The following is a 21,075-nucleotide window of genomic DNA, read 5'->3' as shown; positions in this document are numbered from 1 at the left end:
TTTACAAAGTAGTTTAGCACTACTGAAGAAAATGATATCAATATGTTTTAGCTACAATATCTCCCCACTAGCAGCAATTCAATGTTTCAGCACTTGGCATATCACAATTCTGAATGTGAGACAGAATTGGTATGGTGTGCCTCACCTGGACCTGTCTCAAACACATCCTCTGAACTCACAAAACCAGACAGACCCTCAGCACCAACCCGGACTTTATATGACGTTCCTGGTGTTAAACTCTTTAACACAAAGAAGCTCCGAGAACCATTTACAATTTCTTTTTTCCAATCTTCTTTGCCTATAAAAATTTTAGGAAAACAACAAGTTGGAATATTTTAAGTTACTATCTGCTACTCTAAGTTATAGTCAGAACACTTTCTATAGTCAGTTGGCTAAACTTGGATTTGCTGAACAAATAACTGCTTTCTCCAAAAAGAATATAATTTTAGGCAAAATAATGATTGTCAGTACTATACTGCATGCAATATCAAGAAAAACAACTATCTAAATAAGAATGCTTATTTTGTACTTTTGTTCCACTGCATTACAGATAATTATTTTGCATCTATTTAAAGAAATGTGTTTGAATTTTCAATTATAAATTATATAAAGAAAATATGTATTTACTGAATTTGATAATACTGCTTGCACTTTTAATCAGCATTTACTTTTGTTGAGAAATTCTCTTTAAATGCTGAAGATGATGTGGAAATAGTTCCTGATTGTTCTGAATGTTTTTTTCTAAAATCATCTCAAGTTATTCTGTGCAAAGTTCAGAACAAAACTTATACCTTTTCATAAGAAGACTTACAATTACAGTCGAACCTCAGAGTTACGAACACCTCGGGGATGGAGGTTGTTCGTTACTCTGAAATGTTCATAACTCTGAACAAAATGTTACGGTTGTTCTTTCAAAAGTTTACAACTGAACATTGACTTAATATAGCCTTGAAACTTTACTATGCAGAAGAAAAATGCTGCTTTTAACCATCTTAATTTAAATGAAACAAGCACAGAAACAGTTTCCTTAACCTCACAAATCTTTTTTTAAACAATCTCTTTTTTTTAGTAGTTTAAATTTAACTGAGTACTGTACTGTATTTGTTTTTTTGTTTTTGTTTTGTCTCTGCTGCTGCCTGATTGCATACCTCTGGTTCTCAATGAGCTGTGTGGTTGACTGGTCAGTTCGTAACTCTGGTGTTTGTAACTCTGAGGTTCTACTGTACACTGTCTTTGGCATTTATTCACCATTTAATAAGGACAGTGTACTGGAAGTATCTCCATTTTACCAACTCAGCATCTTAATGTTAATGCATAAAGAGAACTAAATCAAACTGCTCTTACAGAGGATTAGAGCTTTATTTTTTTATATTAACTACATGCTAATATGTGGGTAGAAGTTTGCTGTTCATAATATGCTATTTGGCTGCTGCTATTTTAAGGGATAACTTAACAAGATTTGCTTTTGTTTGATTCTTTTTTATTTTGATATATGTATTTTTGTCACTGTAATTTTCTTAGGACATTTAATAGAACCACCACAATTTATTTTCACAGCAGGATTGTAATCACTGCATGATAAACAGCTTCAGGCAGTTAAAGGTAGTAATGGTTCTTGTTCACAAGAGTTGATGAAGTAACACAAGGGAACAAAGGCTTATTTTCTAAGCATCATGTATCCTGAAGAGCAGGAATTTTTATTACTATATTAATATGACTCAGTCTGCTAGATCAAATTAAAAGATATTTTTCTAGACATTTAAAAAACTATCAACAAAGCTAGATCCATATATGCCAAATTCAGTTATTCAAATATTTTAAAATATATCTCAGCACTTAGAATAATTAAATGAAATGACTTCTTACTGCCTGCCACACCATATTCAACATAAAAGTTCACATGATCTGGTCCCTCATACTCCCAACTGATATTGGCATAGGTCTCAGCAGCAGATGCAGTAACATTTCTGATCCTTGGATAAATTGGTCGCACTGAATACACAATAGAAAAACAAAGCAAAATATGAAATTGTGGCTCCATGCATATAATAAAATCTATCTTAAGAAACCACTATGCTAATTTGGACCACATATATGGAATGTACGGTTCACACATACTCATTGTTTCCATTATTGAAAATTAGTGACTAAATTACAGCATTAGAACATGCGGTAGTTGAACAGCAGGTAGTCACTACACTATTAAATTAGAAAGGAGAACTAAATCTATGAACTCTACTGGCATGGCCTAGACCACTAAAATTGCCAAACACTATAAAATACCAAATTGCCAAAGCCCTGGAAAATACTATCGTTTAAATCTCTTGAAGTACAATGCAGACAGCTGAAAAGTGAAGAGCATTCTACAGGTCACTCAGTACTGGGAACTGTAGGAGAGGATGTATTGTAATGCATGTACACAATTTCCTTAATTCCATGTGGTATTTCATAGACTTTGAAAATTCCTCACTGCAGGCCCTGCATAGAATTTTGCTTTTCAACTATCTCTACTGAATTTATAATGATAAAAAGGATCACAATACCCTTATAGAATGTTAGATGGACAGTATGTATGACAGGGGAGGTTGCAAAAAGGGTTTCTGAGTATCCTTCATCACCAGAGATAGTAGAAAAGAAGAAACATAAAAAGAGTAAAAACAGTTTTACATAGGAAAAGAATGTTTAAACAACACAGCAGACAACAGAATCTTACCTGTTAAGTGAACCAACACATGCATACTCTAAGTTCATGCAGGTTTCTTTACAAATAATTTTACTTGATAAAATATGAAAAAGACAGGGTAATGTAAATTACTCTGAAAGCAAGCCAGATTATAGATGTGCTAAACCCTAACATTTATAGAAGAGCATTTCTTAAATAATCTTAATTAACATTTCAGATTTTTATTTTAAATACTCTATTGACAATTTAGCCATCAATAGTAACTCTCCCCCACCAAAAAAGCAATTAACTATTTTTAGATTCTAGTTAATGTGTTTTAATTCTAACCCATTCTTGAAAAGCAAGTAATCAGTATGCAGACACTAACGTCAAGGGAAAAAAACAAGAGCCATATAATTTTATTTTCTGGTTCTGGAAAACTGAGTGAGGTAGGACAATCCTACACACTCCTTGAGAATCTTTGGGAGATATTATCCTTTTCTCTCTCTAATTTCTATGATTTAGGAGGTGGAGACCTACATTTTCAATTTTCCATTTATTTTGGATAGCACAATTTTTGGTGACCAGCCTCAAAATACCTAGGAACTTGATTTTTGAAGCACTTAGCATCCACAACTCCAACTGACTTCAGTGGAAGCTGCAGTGCTGAGCACCTCAGAAAATCAGGCCCTTCATGTTTCAAGTTGGTAACCCTAAAATTGAGGTACCCAAAATAAGTGGACACTTTTGAAACCGTAGGTTAGAGCATCCAGGCTGTTAATTCAGACCTTAGTCAAAAACAGCTAGTCAACTATAGTAAATCTGGACCCAGTTGAAAGTGGATGGGTTTTGTTTCTGTTTTTGAACAATATAAAGTGGGTGGCTAAACAAAAAAGAGAAACAGAGGCCCAAAACTTCAAAAGCTCACTATTGCATGAAAATGACTGTACTACTTGAAAAAACCAGCAAGAACCACATATTGGTGTACCCACTACCAAAATAGTCTGGTGTGAAGGGTAGAAATCAATATTTTGCATACTCAAGAAAGATTCATTGGAAAGAATTATGGATATTATGGAATTACCTTATAAACACTGCCAAAAAGACATTCCCTTCAACATGTGGTGTTTTCCCTGGATGAGGAGAAGGCATTTGACTACAATGAGTGGGACCAGTTTCTTGTGGATCCTTAAATAGCTATATTTTGGCTTACTTCTTTTAAATAAATATATTTACTTTATAGTTCTTCAATTGGGCTATTCATAAATAGAAACTGGTTTCAGTATTCTTGTTTGCTCAATGCTATTAAGTAAATAGGTTCTTTTTCACAACATATATCATCCTGAAATCCATCTAAATAGAAATCCAGACCAATGCATTCACTAAGTGGTTTTCCTTCAGAGAGCAATGCATGAAATTGTTTTTCTGTGCAGATATTCTGCTATTGTAGTATTATTTGTCACTGAGGTTTCCACTTCTAGTAAAAAGGCACTTTCTCTCTCAGATATAATACCAAGAATACTTCTCAAAGGCCAACAAAATACCACAGGTGAAATCCTAGCTCAAGTAAAGTCAATAGAAAAACTCCCATTGACTTCAGTGGGGCCAGGATTTCACCCCTCATGTGGAACCAGACAGACTAATACTCTACAAATTAGATTCACAAATAGGAGAGCACTCAATCCTTGCCAAATTAATATTATTAAATTGTAAATGAAAATATGTCTGAAATTTGTTTTGCAAACAGGCCACAGGATCTTCATGGTGCAATTCGCAGGTGCTATCACACATTTTTAAAAATCCTGCCAAGTTTATTCTTTTCCCATGTTCGTAACTCTGTTAACTCAGAGAATCAAATATTTATGGATTTGCTTTCAACATCTTGAAGAATAATGCAATTCATTCAAAATGTGCTGCAGATATGAATATTTTTTAAAATTGGCTAATATTAAAGACGTGTATGAAAATTTCATTCTAAATTTTCTTAGTTTGTGAAATTAATTCTCCAAATTAAATCTAAAGAGAAAATCCCTCATTCCAGCAATACACTTATGAGGAATATGTTTGTGGGTGATCTGTTCAGAGTGAAAAATAATAGTGAAACTGATTAGAAAATGTTACCATCCTTTAAGGCACAGAACACTTACATTATTATTTTCTCTGAAAAGATATTAATATTTTTAAAGCTCATTATTGAAAGATACAGGATCACATGTAGCACACTGGCATTCCACACCCAACCCTGCAGCAAAGTCCTGTTCATCTGACTTGTGCAAATAATCCCAGGAAAACATGATCTGAGGTCCAGTCTTTAATATATATTTAAACACTCCTTCCGCCCCCACCCACCAAAATAATTAAAAACCAAACAGAATAAAAAAGCAACTCCCCTTTGTTTCACTCTCTCACGCAGTTTCATTGTAAGGTTTCAATTACACCCTAAAACTACATCTCTTATTTTCCAGTGTCATAGATTCATAGATTCTAGGACTGTCTGCAGAAGTCAGTGTGGTTCTTAATGGCTGGCCAATCTGAGTTTAATTTAGTCGATTAAAAAGTTTCATCTATATCTTCTTGCTGCTTCTTTGTTTGTTCTTTGTTTACTGGGCTAACATTTTTACCCTTCTATGTCCTTTCCACATCTTAGTATCTCCAAAAAACACAAGAAGCTATTACTACAGATCCTTGTTTGCATCATAAAAGTATACAAAGGAACAAGAAAGAGCTGACAACACAGGATTCCTAACTGAAAGTCACATCTTATACCTATTCATAAACGGACAAAAATTACTTCCATTAAACCAAGACCATACATTTATTCAGTTCAGAGCAGAAGTAGCACCTGCAGTATCTCCTGAAATATCACTTTAGTATAACGCTTAATTCACTAATGTGAAATAAACACCTGAATAGCTACTGCAAGAACTTATAATTATCTGCTGCACCATAACTCTGCAATAACAGATGAACTCATTTAGGACTTGATCCAATGACCACTGAAGTCAATGGAAAGAATCCCATTGACTTCCATGGGTATCAAGTCAGGTTGTTAAACAGATGGCACCATTTTTAAATTAGAGGGGCTTGAAATCTGAAATACCCATTTCATACAGTACTTCTAGCTGCAAGTGGAGAGAGAAAATTATATACAAACTCCTTTGGGATCATTCTTTCTGTAAATCTCTCAAAGATGTACAAAGTAACTAAATGATAAAAAAAACATTTTTACAGTAATTAGAACAGTGGTTTAAAATAGTCTTTTTCTTTAAGCCACTTTTTTGGCAAGATCCTTTTAATCATAAAAGTATTGAAGAGATAGAAAGATTCTTGTGATAAAAGATGAGCCAATCCCCCTACTTCCCAATGCAGGAGAGTTCCTTGCAATTCATTTACAGCTGTTAAATCCAATCTAGTGAGGGGGTTTACTCTCATTCTCTCATGAGATTATTCCACAGCCTAATCATTTCCATGTAAGGAAATTTTTTCTGATATTTATATTACTGTTTTATTTTCTTCATTTCATCCAACTATTTCTAGTTAAATCCCTCAGCACGCTATCAAACCACATCATTACTCTCCTTCCTCCCAGACTTCTTGTTTCCTCGTTAATGTTTTGGTCGACTTTGATCATGCCTTCCTCAATCATCTCTCAGCCAAACTATACTGTATATATTACATCCCAAACCAAACCCTGGCCCAAAAAATCTATATTAAAAAAAGAAATTTAGATTTCAAAATCAAGTACTCAAAAGTTAGCAAATGCCAGATTTATTGTTGCCTGGGGAAAACCATTTTTAATTACATGATCACATACTATCATGATGTATATAAGTAAGGGCATTAAGCTGCAGTCCTGACTCCTCCATACCCACTTTGAGGTAGCTAGAGCATATAATGAGCATATAGTGAGCTAATACTGAGCAGTCTTTGAACTTAGGAGAGTGCAGCGACTGGGATTGTGCCTGGCCCTGGCAGGCAGAATTCAAGATACATAATGGTTCTTACTCATTTGCGCACTCAAACAGGGGTCAGCCACAATCTGGTCCTTAGTATTTGTTTCATTCATATACTGGGATAAAAGACTTACAGGATGGCAATTGTCAGCAGAGGATTCAGGGGGCCTGGGGCAAAGCAATTTTGGGGGTCCCTTCCATAAAAAAAGTTGCAATACCATAGAATACTATATTCTCGTGGGGGCCCCTAAGGGGCCCGGGGCAAATTGCCCCACCTATCCCCCCCCCCCCCCCGGGCGGCCCTGATTGTCAGGATGGCACTCTTTGGCGGGGGGGGGGAGGGGTGTGGGTAAATTGGTACTTCTTTTTTTCCCTGCAATATTCTGGTCTCTCCAAAGTTGTCAATGATTTTTTAAAAATAAGTGTCAAAGGAACAGTAAGTTTTTTCATAGGTTTTAAGGCCAGAAGTGTTGATTATGGTCAACTACTTTGACTTCCTGCATATACAGGCCACAGAATTTCACCCAATAAACCCTTGATCAAGTTTTATAACTTGTGGCTGAACTAGACCATGTCTTTTAGAGATTTATAATCTTGATTTAAAGACTCCAAATGATAAAGAATCTACTATATCTCTTGGCAGACTATTCCAATCACTAATTACATTCCCTGTTAAAAATTTGCATCTTACTCCCTTTTTGAACTTCTCCAACTTCAGTTGAGAGCTTTTGATCTAATTAGACTGCTAGAACTGCTAGATTAAAGTCCCTCTGGCATCGGTAAATTCTCCTTGTATACGTAATTGTAGACAATGGCCAAGTTGCCTCTGTTCTTCATTCTCTTTGTACTTTAGGTTCAACATCAACCCAACTGTCTGATTTATGTTCAAATTCTCCACATATACACTCATCTGATTCTTATAAATGGTTATTTTTATAGGGTCTTCCTTGCTTACTAATTGTTCAGATTTCTTTTCTAGGTTTTTCTTACTGAAGACAGTACTTTGAATAAAGAGTTCAGTTACACAGCATCATTAATTTTATACCTGTCCTTTTTTAATTAATTGACATATTTTCCATAAGTTTTAGAAAAATTGGGGAGTTTTGTTTTTTAAAGTCTGTCTCATGCACCATGTTCTCATGCTGTATGATACTGCATGTTACATAATATAATACGATTTCTGCAGCCTGAGGTGATGAAAGCCAGGAGTCTGTGTGGTTGAACACCCAGAGCCTGTCATAAATCTATCCAAATTTTTGTTTTGCTTTCTGGGTCAGCATACCTCTAATGGCAATTAACCTTTGGCTCTGAAAACAGAGGTTTCTCAGCAGTCATCACCAATGCATAAAAACCAATTGGCAGGAGCTCTGAAACTGTACCGGTGCCAACTGGTTAAAAAAAAAAAAAGCTTAGTACTGTTGTGAAGAAATGCCTATTCAGTAAGAAAGAGTAAATGTGCATTAAATTCTGTGCCCCTGCAACTATACAATAGTGCTGTACAAGCAGTAATTTGATAGTACATTCGCTCCACAAAGAAACTGGATTACTATGAAGCGAACCAGTTTACACAGGCTGATTGATTATTGTTCAGCTACCTCCAACAAATTAATCTCTGTTAACCACTCTGTAGCAGTGATATGATGCTAAAATATAGCTGGCATCAATCAGTGACCATGGCTCCAATCCTGCAATGGGAAGCACTGTCTGGAGCCCCACTAGTTTCAATGGAACTCTCTTGGGTACAAACATTCTCCTGCCTGGATCTAATTGTAGGATCAGAGGACCAGGACCTAACTAATCATAATCTCTTTTTAAAATCAATGATAACCCCTGTTTTTAATTAATCTGTATAGTCATGTATAACCTTCCAGCCATTCACTAACACTGTTCCGCTAGATAACTAAGCTAAGCTACACATAGCTACACAATCGGTAAGATGAGTAATGAGATACAACAAAGTTTTAAAACTGAGGCGGATAATTTTTTCATTATTTATTTCAACTGAATAGCTAATTGAATTCCCTCAGTAATGATCCAATCATGTGACAAACTCACCATCAAACATGACTTTATATGGATCCTGAAATCCCTAAGTCCTGCAGTAGTACACTACTACTCCATGAAGAAAGTGGTGGGTTGAGAAGGAAACATACATCTCTAGACTTCTGTAGAGTGAAATTATGTTGAATATATCTATACAACTGCATCATACTATTTCTGTGTATTGCCCTGTTGATAAGACCTGCCTTTTATGAAGCACTATTGAAAAATTATAGGTAGATGAGGATTAGCCTCAAGAATATAAAACAAGAAAATACAACAGGTAGCAGATTCTGCCATGAATTGACAGGGCAAACAAAGAATTGTGTAAAAATGAATTTTTGTTAAAAGACAGCTATTGCACAATGAAACTCAAGAGTGCATTGCTTTTTTAGAATTAGGAGATGCAAGTATTAGGCTACTCTCATGTTATGTGAGTTGCTGAGATGATATTCTACTAGTAGAGTGCGGCAGGAAAGTCACCTTCCTGTTACACATCTAACTAGTTTCATATGAAATTTGTCGGATTTCTGAACCATGAAAAGTTACGGCAAGGAAGCAATGATTGCATGCTATTACCAAGAAGTCATTACTATCTTCTCTAGTCTACTCTCCCAATTATTATGAGTATTCAAGGGGGATTTGAGTAAGGAGAATGAAGTGGCCTTGTTGACCAGCTCCTGATGGGTGTTCAACACGTAGGGACTGGATGGAGGAAAGCATGGAGACATTTCATAAGAAAGTGGACACACGGTGCATTGAATCTGGCCTCATTGATGGAACCGGTGGACAGGGAGTAATACAAAAAGATACTACGACAGAGTTATGTAGAGCCTTGAAGGCAAGGACAAGAAGCTTGCATTTGGTATAGCAGAGGAGGGGGAGCCCCCTGAAGGGACTGAAAGAGGGAGCAGGGAACATGATCTTAGCTGCAGCATTTTATATGGAATAAAGGAGGTAGACTACAATGGTGTCAGGGAAGCCAAAGAGAAGGAGGATGCTAATCAAGACAGGAGATGGTAAGCGTCTGAATATAGAGTTTTAGCTGAAGGAAAAACAAAGAAATTAAGGCATAACTAATTTTACAAACCAAACTGTCTGACAAAACAGGCATTCTTTTATAGTTTCACAAGCTCCTGTAAAGGCAATTCCACTACTGTACTCCACATGTGAGCTAAGGGCTCATGAATGGCTTTTTTTCCGGGCTGGACTGGTGCTCTTCTCTGTACACTAAATACCTCCTGATTTGGGGTCTGAGGCAAAAACAACTAGCAAGAGCAAGTCATATTGGAGAAAAGGCTGAGTGTGCAGGAAATCTATCTTAAATATTTATCCTAGTTTCATAGATTCATAGATTCTAGGACTGGAAGGGACCTCGAGAGATCATCGAGTCCAGTCCCCTGCCCTCATGGCAGGACCAAATACTGTCTAGACCATCCCTGATAGACATTTATCTAACCTACTCTTAAATATCTCCAGAGATGGAGATTCCACAACCTCCCTAGGCAATTTATTCCAGTGTTTAACCACCCTGACAGTTAGGAACTTTTTCCTAATGTCCAACCTAGACCTCCCTTGCTGCAGTTTAAGCCCATTGCTTCTTGTTCTATCCTTAGAGGCTAAGGTGAACAAGTTTTCTCCCTCCTCCTTATGACACCCTTTTAGATACCTGAAAAGTGCTATCATGTCCCCTCTCAGTCTTCTCTTTTCCAAACTAAACAAACCCAATTCTTTCAGTCTTCCTTCATAGGTCATGTTCTCAAGACCTTTAATCATTCTTGTTGCTCTTCTCTGGACCCTTTCCAATTTCTCCACATCTTTCTTGAAATGCGGTGCCCAAAACTGGACACAATACTCCAGCTGAGGCCTAACCAGAGCAGAGTAGAACGGAAGAATGACTTCTCGTGTCTTGCTCACAACACACCTGTTAATACATCCCAGAATCATGTTTGCTTTTTTTGCAACAGCATCACACTGTTGACTCATATTTAGCTTGTGGTCCACTGTAACCCCTAGATCCCTTTCTGCCGTACTCCTTCCTAGACAGTCTCTTCCCATTCTGTATGTGTGAAACTGATTTTTTCTTCCTAAGTGGAGCACTTTGCATTTGTCTTTGTTAAACTTCATCCTGTTTAACTCAGACCATTTCGCCAATTTGTCCAGATCATTTTGAATTATGACCCTGTCCTCCAAAGCAGTTGCAATCCCTCCCAGTTTGGTATCATCCGCAAACTTAATAAGCGTACTTTCTATGCCAATATCTAAGTCGTTAATGAAGATATTGAACAGAGCCGGTCCCAAAACAGACCCCTGCGGAACCCCACTCGTTATGCCTTTCCAGCAGGATTGGGAACCATTAATAACAACTCTCTGAGTACGGTTATCCAGCCAGTTATGCACCCACCTTATAGTAGCCCCATCTAAATTGTATTTGTCTAGTTTATCGATAAGAATATCATGCGAGACCGTATCAAATGCCTTACTAAAGTCTAGGTATACCACATCCACAGCTTCTCCCTTATCCACAAGACTCGTTATCCTATCGAAGAAAGCTATCAGATTGGTTTGACATGATTTGTTCTTTACAAATCCATGCTGGCTGTTCCCTATCACCGTACCACCTTCCAAGTGTTTGCAGATGATTTCCTTAATTACTTGCTCCATTATCTTCCCTGGCACAGAAGTTAAACTAACTGGTCTGTAGTTTCCTGGGTTGTTTTTATTTCCCTTTTTATAGATGGGCACTATATTTGCCCTTTTCCAGTCTTCTGTTACCTTCTGTTATTTGCCCTTTTCCAGTCTTCAGTTACCTGAGCACTGCACAATTTTTAGTGTATTGTCTCCTCATAAGAACCCTCTCAGATACCATTAGCCCCATTTTTTTCCAAATGGGGAACTGAGGCACAGAGAAACTAAGTGACTTGCCAAGTGTCAGGCAGGAAGCCTGTGGGAAAGCAGGGAATCATACTTGGGTCTCCTGAGGCAAGTGCCCTAACAACAGGACCATCCTTAATAAGTGGTCTCATCTCCTCCTGCAAGCACAAATTTGCTGATGTTTCTGTTGAGATAACCAACAGTCTAGCTGACCAACTAGGAGACAGGAATGCTGCTGAGAATGATTTTTAGTCCACAGCAAACAGCTACATATTGTATATGCAAGTGATACAATTAAAAAGGGATAGTTTCAAACTCAGTGCTCACCTTATCTTTTTGCAACAACGAAAGTAATATTTTTAATGATTATCATCATATGGGATTAATACAGAGAATAAGATACTATCCTAATGTATTTGGTTGATTAGAAGTGTTAGTATTTTAGTGCTAATAGTGCTGAAGATTATGCAAATAATTGTGCCTCTCTGTGAGTGCATCCCATATGATCTGGTGGTATTTATCTTGCTGGTTCCACAAATCTCATTCTCTCTCCCTTCCTTAATGACCTATTTATAAGACCTGATGATAGAAGGTGCTAGGTGGGACTGAAGTCAAGTAATTACAATGATGTATTTCCGGTTGCTTCAATAATGTATATGCATCCAGCTTCTTAGTCGATAATCTTCTCTTTTATTTCAGTAGCCTCAAGTCCAGCCAGTTGATGGATTGCAAAAGAAGCATCAATACACATTTATGTAGTTATCTACCTTCTAAGTGCCAATATTTGATGTGGTAAATGTGTTTTATATATGCAGTTTTTAGATTCATGCATTTTAACCAGCTGTTGCTAAAAAAAAATCACCTTTATAAGGAGCTGCATATTCTGAGTAAACAGAAGTAATGGAGAAGGTCAAACAGAACAGGGCTAGGAAAGTATCAGGAGGTAGCCGTGTCAGTCTGTATCCACAAAAACAATAAGGAGTCTGGTGGCACCTTAAAGACTAACAGATTTATTTGGGCATAAGCTTTCATGGGTAAAAAACCTCACTTCTTCCATGCATCTGAAGAAGTGAGGTTTTTTACCCACAAAAGCTTATGCCCAAATAAATCTGTTAGTCTTTAAGGTGCCACTGGACTCCTTGTTGTTTTTTAGGGTTAGGAAAGACAAAGATCATGTAATTTTAAATTGGAAAGTAAACAGAGTGTGACAGGGTCATTTATCCAGTTAAGTGAAGACTGTGTTTCCCTCTTCAGTGATCTGGGCAGGTTCGGGGAAAGGCAGATTTGCATGACAAAGGGGGTGTTGAATCTCCTGCCTCTCCCTTGTTTTGTTTGATTTTTGTTTAAGGATTCTTGAGAGTGGAAATATTGAAGGGAAGGGGAGCTCAATTCTTTATGCTCTGCCAAGGCCCCAGGGATTTTCCTACTTGATGTAATAGTCTAGCCAGCCCTGAGAATCTGGTTATGGGGGTTCATATGTACAGGATATTAAGTCTGAACAATTCTTTCTCCCTTTTACTTTCTCTAAATTGCTGCAATACTCTGTCTTTCTAACTCCTCACAGTAGGGCGAGGAAACCATCTCTTCCCCCAACCCTTCTTTTTTCTTTTTCCTATTTAAAATATCTATTTTACATTATGTGAAAATTGCAGAGAAATTACTTCTCTTCGTTTTGATTTAAAAAATTCTGGGATGCCTGAAGCAGTTATCTTCCCCCTGACAAGCACTACCATTCAGATCTGACCAATCCAGCTAGAGGTAATTTAAAGAATCTCAAGTTTAGCAATCAACAGCTAAGAGAAACTGAGAAAACAAGGATACTATGGTTGTTTAAAATATTAGAAACAGTAGTATACAGTCCATTTCAGAGTTCACTTCCGCTTGGAGAGACAGTAAGAGAAGTATTGGCTCAGAAGGTAGAGGATTTATTTTGAGACTATGGTAAAAATTTTGAGGAATAGTAAAGATCCATAGTTTATTATAGCTTTGCTTGATCCTGCATTTTAAGGTGTGGTTCTACTCTGTGAATATGGCATCATGGGACTTGTCCCATTGACTTGCACCACACATGTGCTTGTCTTCAGGGGGTCAAGTATGAAAAACAACGAATAGTTGTACTCTTCCAAGCTCTTGAGATGAGAAAATGAGATGGTGTTTTCAAAAGACTGTGCAGATGCTGAAAACTGGATCACATGATCTACTGGGCTTTTGGGGCTTGGCTCTCCATCAGTGGGGTTCAATGCATTGCTAGGCTTCTTGGGGTTAGCTCCTCCTTGATGGGAGGAAAAAAACAAGTGTTGCTGTCTCAGCTGTGGAAACCACGTTGACATATCAATTATCATCATTACTATCTGAGTTAACTCCCATTGAGATGAAAGAGGAAGCTCACATTTCACAGCTGTCATTTCAGGTTGTCCGAGAACTTACTTGGATGTCTTGGCTTCTGTTATATTTGATTCATGTTTTCAAAGTTTTCTTTGAAATCATAAGAACTAGAGACTTTTTTTTTAAAGTAAGGTTGAAATTAGACCCTCAGTTATATATGTGGAATCTTATTTTTCTTCAGTGGGTTTGTACGGTTGGAACTCATTGGGACTTAGTTTATGATGACCAAGAAGAACAAGAATCCAATTTCTTTGATCCCAGCTGTGTTGATCTTTCAGTGATAAATGGAGTAAAAAAGCACTAAAAAGAAACTGCTGTTAAAGTAAGCTGTATACACAACAGAAACACATCTGTTGTAAGAAGATACCATTTTTATAAATCCGATTTCAAAGTATAAACACTTTAAATTAAATTTGTCTGAGTCACCTGATACTGGATTAGAATTGAAGTACGTTCTTCACTGACTGATATCGTTAAACATATCTGACTGCTTTAGATATATTTTCCACTGGACAATGTTTTTATATTGTCAAATGTATAAAAAAGTTTGATAGGATACCGCACACATAGATATTTATTTATGATTCTGATAATCTACTTACTTTTCCTTAGGAAACAGGGATGTTTCATCAGGGTTAATTATGTCTTCACAGTAAACTGTATAGTTAAATCACTCAAATGCATAGACATCTTTACGACTCATAACTACATTAAAATGTTTAGAGCTGCGTATTGAAAATGCACATAATGGGCTCTGCTCTTATCTACTGTCTCAACTGCTTCCCTTTTCCAAAGCTATTACAAGAACTATACGTGTGAAAATGCATAGAATAGGAAGGTATTATCTTCAAGAACTCTGCACAAAGGCAATTCTGTGTCTGACAAAGGGACCAGCTACCTCACAAAGGAATAAATAGCGCTGAATCCAAAGCCAAAGATGAACATGTGCCTCAAGCAGTAGATCAACTATTGAAGGAAATAGCCCTGAGTGCTCAGTCATAAGATTTGTGAGCCTGAGAAAGAGAAGAAAAAGGAGACAAAGAAAGTTGTTGCCTATATGTTCAACCTGATACCTCCTCTATGCCCTCTTTCTGTGAAGAGACATATAGCAGAAGAGAAATTCACCTAAGGTGCTGTCAGTAATCTAACTCCTATCCATATTTAATTTGTAAGTGAAGGAAAGTTGACCAAATGGATAAAAGTGACCATGGTTCAGAACAAGGATTACTCCTGAGGGCATTCTGCGCCAAAACATAAAAATTCTGTGCGTAATATTTTAAAATTCTGCAAATTTTATTTGTCAAATAAATGTGGAGGCTCCAACACGGCATTGGGGAGCACAGGCCACTGGCTGCATAGAGGTGGGAGATCACTATGGAGCTCCTCTCCCTCCCCTCCCCCCCAAGACATGGTCTCAACGGTGAGGCTGCACCCAAGCCTGACACAGCGCAAGGAACACCCAAGGGGACTGTCCCTCTGTGTGGGCTGGCAGGCTCAGCAAGGCAGGATCCAAGTGTGGAGGGCTTTAGTGGGGGGAATGCAGGTGTGGGTTGAAAGGGTTCTGTGTGGGGCAATCTAGGTGTGGGCAGATCAGTAGTGGATTTGGGTGCGGGGGGGATCTGGATGCACAGGGGATTGTTGGGGGGGCTCTGGGTGCAACTGTAATCGGACTCTGCAGACGTGTCCAGGTGATTGTGGTTGGGTCTCGGTGTTGAGGGGGATAGAGCTCAGCAGAGGGGTCCGGGTGTTGGGGTCTCAGTGGGGGTGGTCTAGATTCTGAGGGAGTGGGGGATCCAGGTGCAGTTGCTTGGGGCTTGGTAGGGTGAGGATCTAGGTGTGGGTGACTCATCGGAGTAATCTAGGTGCAGGGGAGGTGGGGCTCATGGAGGGGGGGGTTCTGAGTGTGGGGGTGGGGAGGCTCGGCAGGAGGGTCTGGGTATGAGGGGGTCTGGATGCACAGGGGTTGGGCAGCTTGGGGAGCAGCTCCCTGTACCGGGATCCCTCCCCCTGCAGCTGAGGAGTGTTGCATGCAGGAAGTGGGGTAGGGTGGGGGAGTTTGCAGAGCTTCCTGCTACCGGGGGAGAAATCTGGGGGTGCTGTGCAGGGGAAGAGGAAGTCCCGTCCTCCCAAGCCCAGCTGGGACCAGCAGCTGAGCCTGGCACAGGGTAGGGGCCATCAGCTGGGTCTTCCCCAGTCCCGCCTCCTGCCGCACAGTGATTTCTCTCTCCACCGGCTTCCCTGGGCACCCAGAACATACTGCTGGGGAGAGTCGCATGACAACTCTTGTGACTTCCCTTTGCTCCCCGTCAGAAAGTCATTTTTCTGCGGGGAAGCAAAAAAATCGGTGGGGGACATAAATGCTGCGCATGCACAGTGGTGTAGAATTCCCCCAGGAGTAAAGGATGTTCCTCTTCCCAGATAACATATACTTGGCAGCATAGGTGCTGGAACAATTTTTATAGTGGAGATGCTGAAAGCCATTGAACCAAACTGTAAACCCTGTATCTGATGGAACTTCATAACTTCAAAACAGGTGGTGCAAGAGCATCCCCGGCACCCCTAGTTTGTGCACCTATGCTTGGCAGAGTCCTTTCAATATCAGTTGTTGGGTACATCTACACAGCAAGCAGCACTGAGTCCCAGAGCCCAGGCTGAGAGACTCAGGTGTGCATAAAAATAGCTGTGTAGGTGCTTGGGCTGGAGTTCAGGCTCTGAAGCTCAGGCAGAGGGTTGGGGCTTGGTTCCAGCCCTCCACAAATGACAACACAGCTTTTATTAGCACTGTAGCATGAGCCCCGCAAGCCTGAGTCTGTCGATCTGGGCTCAGAGACTCACTGCTGTGGGCTGTACAGACGTACCTATAAAGGCTAACCTGTATAAGGTAGATGAGCTTGTGTGAAAGAATGCCTGTTTACCCCATGCTAGTAAGAGGGTAGTACCGCGCCTAGACCCTGAATGTACAGGAGAGTGCTATACAACTTCATAATGCAGAGAAAGAATTAGAGTTTGCTGAAGTAAAGCTAACAAATTCCTCTGGAACTTTGTAGAAAAATATGTAGGGTGCATCTTTATCAGCAAGGCAGCCTATTAAATAAACAGCTCCCCCAATATCAAGTAATAGTTAATACAACAAAATATAGGCCAGTGTTTTCTCTCCTTACCAGCAGAAATTTCCCCATTTATAACACTGCAAAAATCCACACACTTACAAAATCATGCAGAGTTTTATTTTACCTTTGCCTGCACCTACAGCAGGAGGGAGAATACCAGCTTTAATGGGGGAAAATAAAAATAGGACACTATATAATTAGATACAACACCAGAGGGAACATATATATAAATATAAATTGTCATAAAAGCATGCTCTAAGTGAAATATATTAGATCAAGGGAGTAAGAAATTAAATACATACTTATGTTGAACATTGATTGATTATTCTAAAGTTAATATACATGCATTTATTAATCTTTACTGTTCATGCTTGTTAACATTCACTTTTTAAAAAAAGTTACATTTTATGATATAACCAGAATACACCTATTAGATCTACTGGGTTTCATACCAACCAATTTATGGCAGTTCCAACAAACAATAAGCTTACCAAGTATGAAACAAGTAAATCTAAAGCTTGCAATAAAACAGAATTTATTAGAGGTGTGCAAAATTATCAAAGGCCACATCACAAAATTTCCAGTGATTTTAATTATTTAAATTGAATTTCCATAATATTTTAAAGGATAGCACTCCCAACAGAAGAATTTTGTCCCAGATCCTAAATCTAAAATGCCTAAAACAACGTAAGCTTATAAAGCAATACTCTTAGTTCTAAATTAACATGTGGCTGTCCCAGACTCTTTAACTGGTGACCATATACTGGACTGGTCTTGGTCCTAGCTGTGGTACTACATTTACAGTACACCCATGTTCCTACTAGGCCCATGAGAAAACATTTAGACTATATATAAGTTATTGTGATTTAGAGATTTGTATTGTTTTAGACTTTATAGATTTTCTACTACCCAAACCATAGCAGGCAGCATTTCATGACTTTATCACTGGATGAAGGATAATAACCAGAACAAAGTCTTGTACCTGTGACCAGAAGCATAATATAGATATAGTATAGATGACTGGGAAAGGCACTTAAGAGTATGTAAAGTTGCATAAAACTTTGAAAGGCACGGCCTAGCCCTGAAAAGCAAGTAGCTTAGGTCTTGTAAAGAAAGTGATATACAGAGGTGGCTTTTTACACCAATTTTTTTAAGCATCAGTTGTGGTAGAAAATTTTTGCACATCTTTTCTTTAAAATCTGTTTTAAATAGTTTATATTAGTGCACACTAAAACTAGGTATTCGCTAGATAATTTTTAATAAAGAGTGCTTCAACAAGGAAAAAGTACTAACATTTTAAATAAAACATTAAATTATTTTCTGTAGGATTCTTTAAACTTAAATGGACTTTCTTTATACATACCCATCTTACCTTCATCCATAATTGTTACTGCTTCCTCAGTTATTTGATTTCCAGCTCCAACTGATGTTTGTGCATAAAAGTAGAACTTGTATCGTGTGCTGTAATTTAAATTACTTAATATCAAGCTGGTCTCGTTTGCAGGAATTCTGATCTCTACCAAGGGGCCTAATTCATGAGTGCTGTTAACTGTCATTGTGAGAAAAGCATAAAGAGTTAGATGGTTTATCTCTGAATATCTAATTAGGAACACAATCTATATTACAGTTGTGTTAATTAAAACATTTTATACCAGGTACTGCCTTTCTTTTCAAATTTCTCTACAGTGCTGTTCATTTTCTGATTCCAGAAATGATAAATACTGTAACTTCTGCTATCTGACTTGATAAATCAGCTACATGCTGGATAGAGGCTAGGCTTGTGTGGCTGTGTAGGGGGCATAAGGTGCAGTTTACTCACTCCTGAGAATGTCAGGGAGACAGGGAGATATTTTTACCAGTAAAAAGACTAAGGGCAACATTTTCAAAAGCACCTAAGTGACTTAGGAGCCTAAGCCCCATTTTGAAAAATGACTTTTTGACAGATTTTCAAAGGTATTTAAGGGCCTAAGGATGAAGATAGTTGTCTAGTGGGATTTTCAAAAGTGTCTACGTAGGTTAGGTGCCTAAATGCCTTTGAATAATCTGACCTTCAGGCACTTAGGAGTGTAAGTCACTTTGAAAGTCACTTATGAAACTGGGACACCTGTGTTATTTTTGAAAATGGGACTTATGTGCTTTTGAAAAATTTATCGTAAAAAACTGCTAAAACCTAATGAATATGCTAAACTACCTACCTAAGAATAAAACACACTAAATGTTGGGACAAAAATAGTCAAATGATTGCTAACTGGTGTCAAGCTATTGCAGCAGTTGAACAGAAATTGAGGCAGCTGGGAGTTTTTTATGTGGGAGGCACTTATGGCTCCAAATGGTTCTAGGTGCATAGCTGGAGACAAGTGCATCCCAAGGGCAGGGCTGAGCGAGAAGCCATCTCAGAGATGAATTAAAATTAAGATACTTTCTGATATCAGTAGATGATTATGTGATTAAAGGTCCTCATTACTGTCATTACTGAAACACACATTTGTAATCACACACACACACACACACACACACACACACACACACTCCACAGTCAAATGAACCCCATACTGTTACCATGCAGTGAATAAAACATTCCAAATAGGACAAGCATCATGTTGCCACTAGGTTTTTTTTTATATTCACAGTATTTACTTGAACATTCATAAACTGTAAATATATGCACATATGTGCATATTATATATGGTCCAACAGGTTTTTTATTTTTTGGCAAAATGATCCATGCTTCCTTTCAAAATATAATAAAAAGGTATGTATGTGCAATTATCAACTAAACAATAAAAAAACCACTCAGATGAACCTGCAGCTAGAGCTCCTCAATACAGACATCTTTTCATATTACACCAGCTATGCAGGATCAGGCGTAGGCAGTTGCTCTAGGAGATACCAGCAAAGAAAACTCCAGCTCTACATGAAGGAGTGTTTGTGATGCAGCAGGTGGAAGTCTTCCCTTCACATTGATAATGAATTAAATACACCTTCGGCCACCTGGAGTACTCAGCCAGTAGGAAGGATGGGGTGCACAAGGTGTTTGAGATGGCCACGTGGGCTGCCCTGCAGACCAAGCGCGGGCACAAGAAGAACTTATGCCAGTTGCTGTAACCCCCACCACCTCCCGCCAGGCCCTCCTTCTGATCTCCATGCTTGGGAGGTAGGGGGGTCAGGGCCCCTCCATCATAGTCTCACAGCTCCAAAGGTAGAACTGACCATCTTCTCTGGCTGCCGGAGCTTCATGCAGCCATGTGGGGTGATCCGTGGCACAATCCCAGCCGTGGGGGCCCCATCCCAGCCGTGGGGGCCCCCAGTCTCCCTCCATTGACAGTTCACGAGGGGGGCAGGGCACCACTGCCTCCCAGCGGCACTGCCTCAGGCAGGAGCGGCGCCAGGGTTTTTCCGCCCTAGGCGGCAGCGCTCCTCCTCTGAGCATTCGGCGGTGGGGGTCCTTCCGCTCCGCGTCTTTGGGGCACTTTGGCGGCGAGTCCCGGAACGAGTGAAGGACCCGCCGCCGAATTTCCACTGAAGACCCGGAGCAGAAGGACCCCCCGCCGCCGAATTTCCGCCGAGGGCGGCAAAATGCCGCCCCCCAAATCCTGCTGCCCTAGGCAACTGCCTAGGGTCGCCCAGTGGAAGCGCCGGCCCTGGCCTCAGCCCCTTCCAGTCCCCCCTTAATCAGAGCCTGAAATCACTTGGCTTGCCCAGAACAGCCTGCCCTGCACCAGAAGTCCTGGCCAGTCACAACCTGCAGGCCCCCACTGAGGAGCTCGTTGCTGCTGCCACCAGTTTGAATAGGTCAGCCTTTCCCACCCCTGGCTTCTAACCAGGCCACCTCCTTGCTCAGGGGAGCGCTGGATCATCATCAAGGTGCCCCTCTGCTGGGGTCTGCATTCTGCCCCAGGGCAGGGTGGGGTCATGGGTGCTGCCCCCTGCTGTATAGGTTTCTCCCTCCACTCTCCTATTTATCTCTTGCCAAGCAGAGGTGGCCACCCATAGAACTATATTTTTATGCAAAGGCACCGCTGGCTGCTTTGCCTGAGGAGGGCACCCAGCT

General features: G+C 39.4%; 1 protein-coding gene across 2 annotated transcripts in view; it reads right to left on the bottom strand.

Annotated features, from left to right (window-relative positions):
• NRCAM (neuronal cell adhesion molecule) overlaps positions 1–21,075 on the bottom strand; it is a 121,164-nt gene that overhangs the window by 21,705 nt on the left and 78,384 nt on the right. Inside the window, exons 22-25 of one of the 2 annotated variants that reach the window (XM_065412605.1) lie at positions 18,397–18,573; positions 17,149–17,184; positions 1,867–1,992; positions 146–298 (exon numbers count right to left, since the gene is read on the bottom strand). In XM_065412605.1, the coding sequence (XP_065268677.1) occupies positions 146–298; positions 1,867–1,992; positions 17,149–17,184; positions 18,397–18,573 (492 nt within the window). The remainder of the gene's footprint in view (positions 1–145; positions 299–1,866; positions 1,993–17,148; positions 17,185–18,396; positions 18,574–21,075) is intronic. The other variant, XM_065412614.1, reaches the window with a different exon arrangement.

This window comes from Emys orbicularis, chromosome 1 (genome assembly GCF_028017835.1).
Source record: "Emys orbicularis isolate rEmyOrb1 chromosome 1, rEmyOrb1.hap1, whole genome shotgun sequence".
In the NCBI taxonomy this organism is placed as follows: Eukaryota; Metazoa; Chordata; order Testudines; family Emydidae; genus Emys; species Emys orbicularis.
Note: the sequence above shows the minus strand (reverse complement) of the source record. Positions and strands in the feature narration are given on the sequence as shown.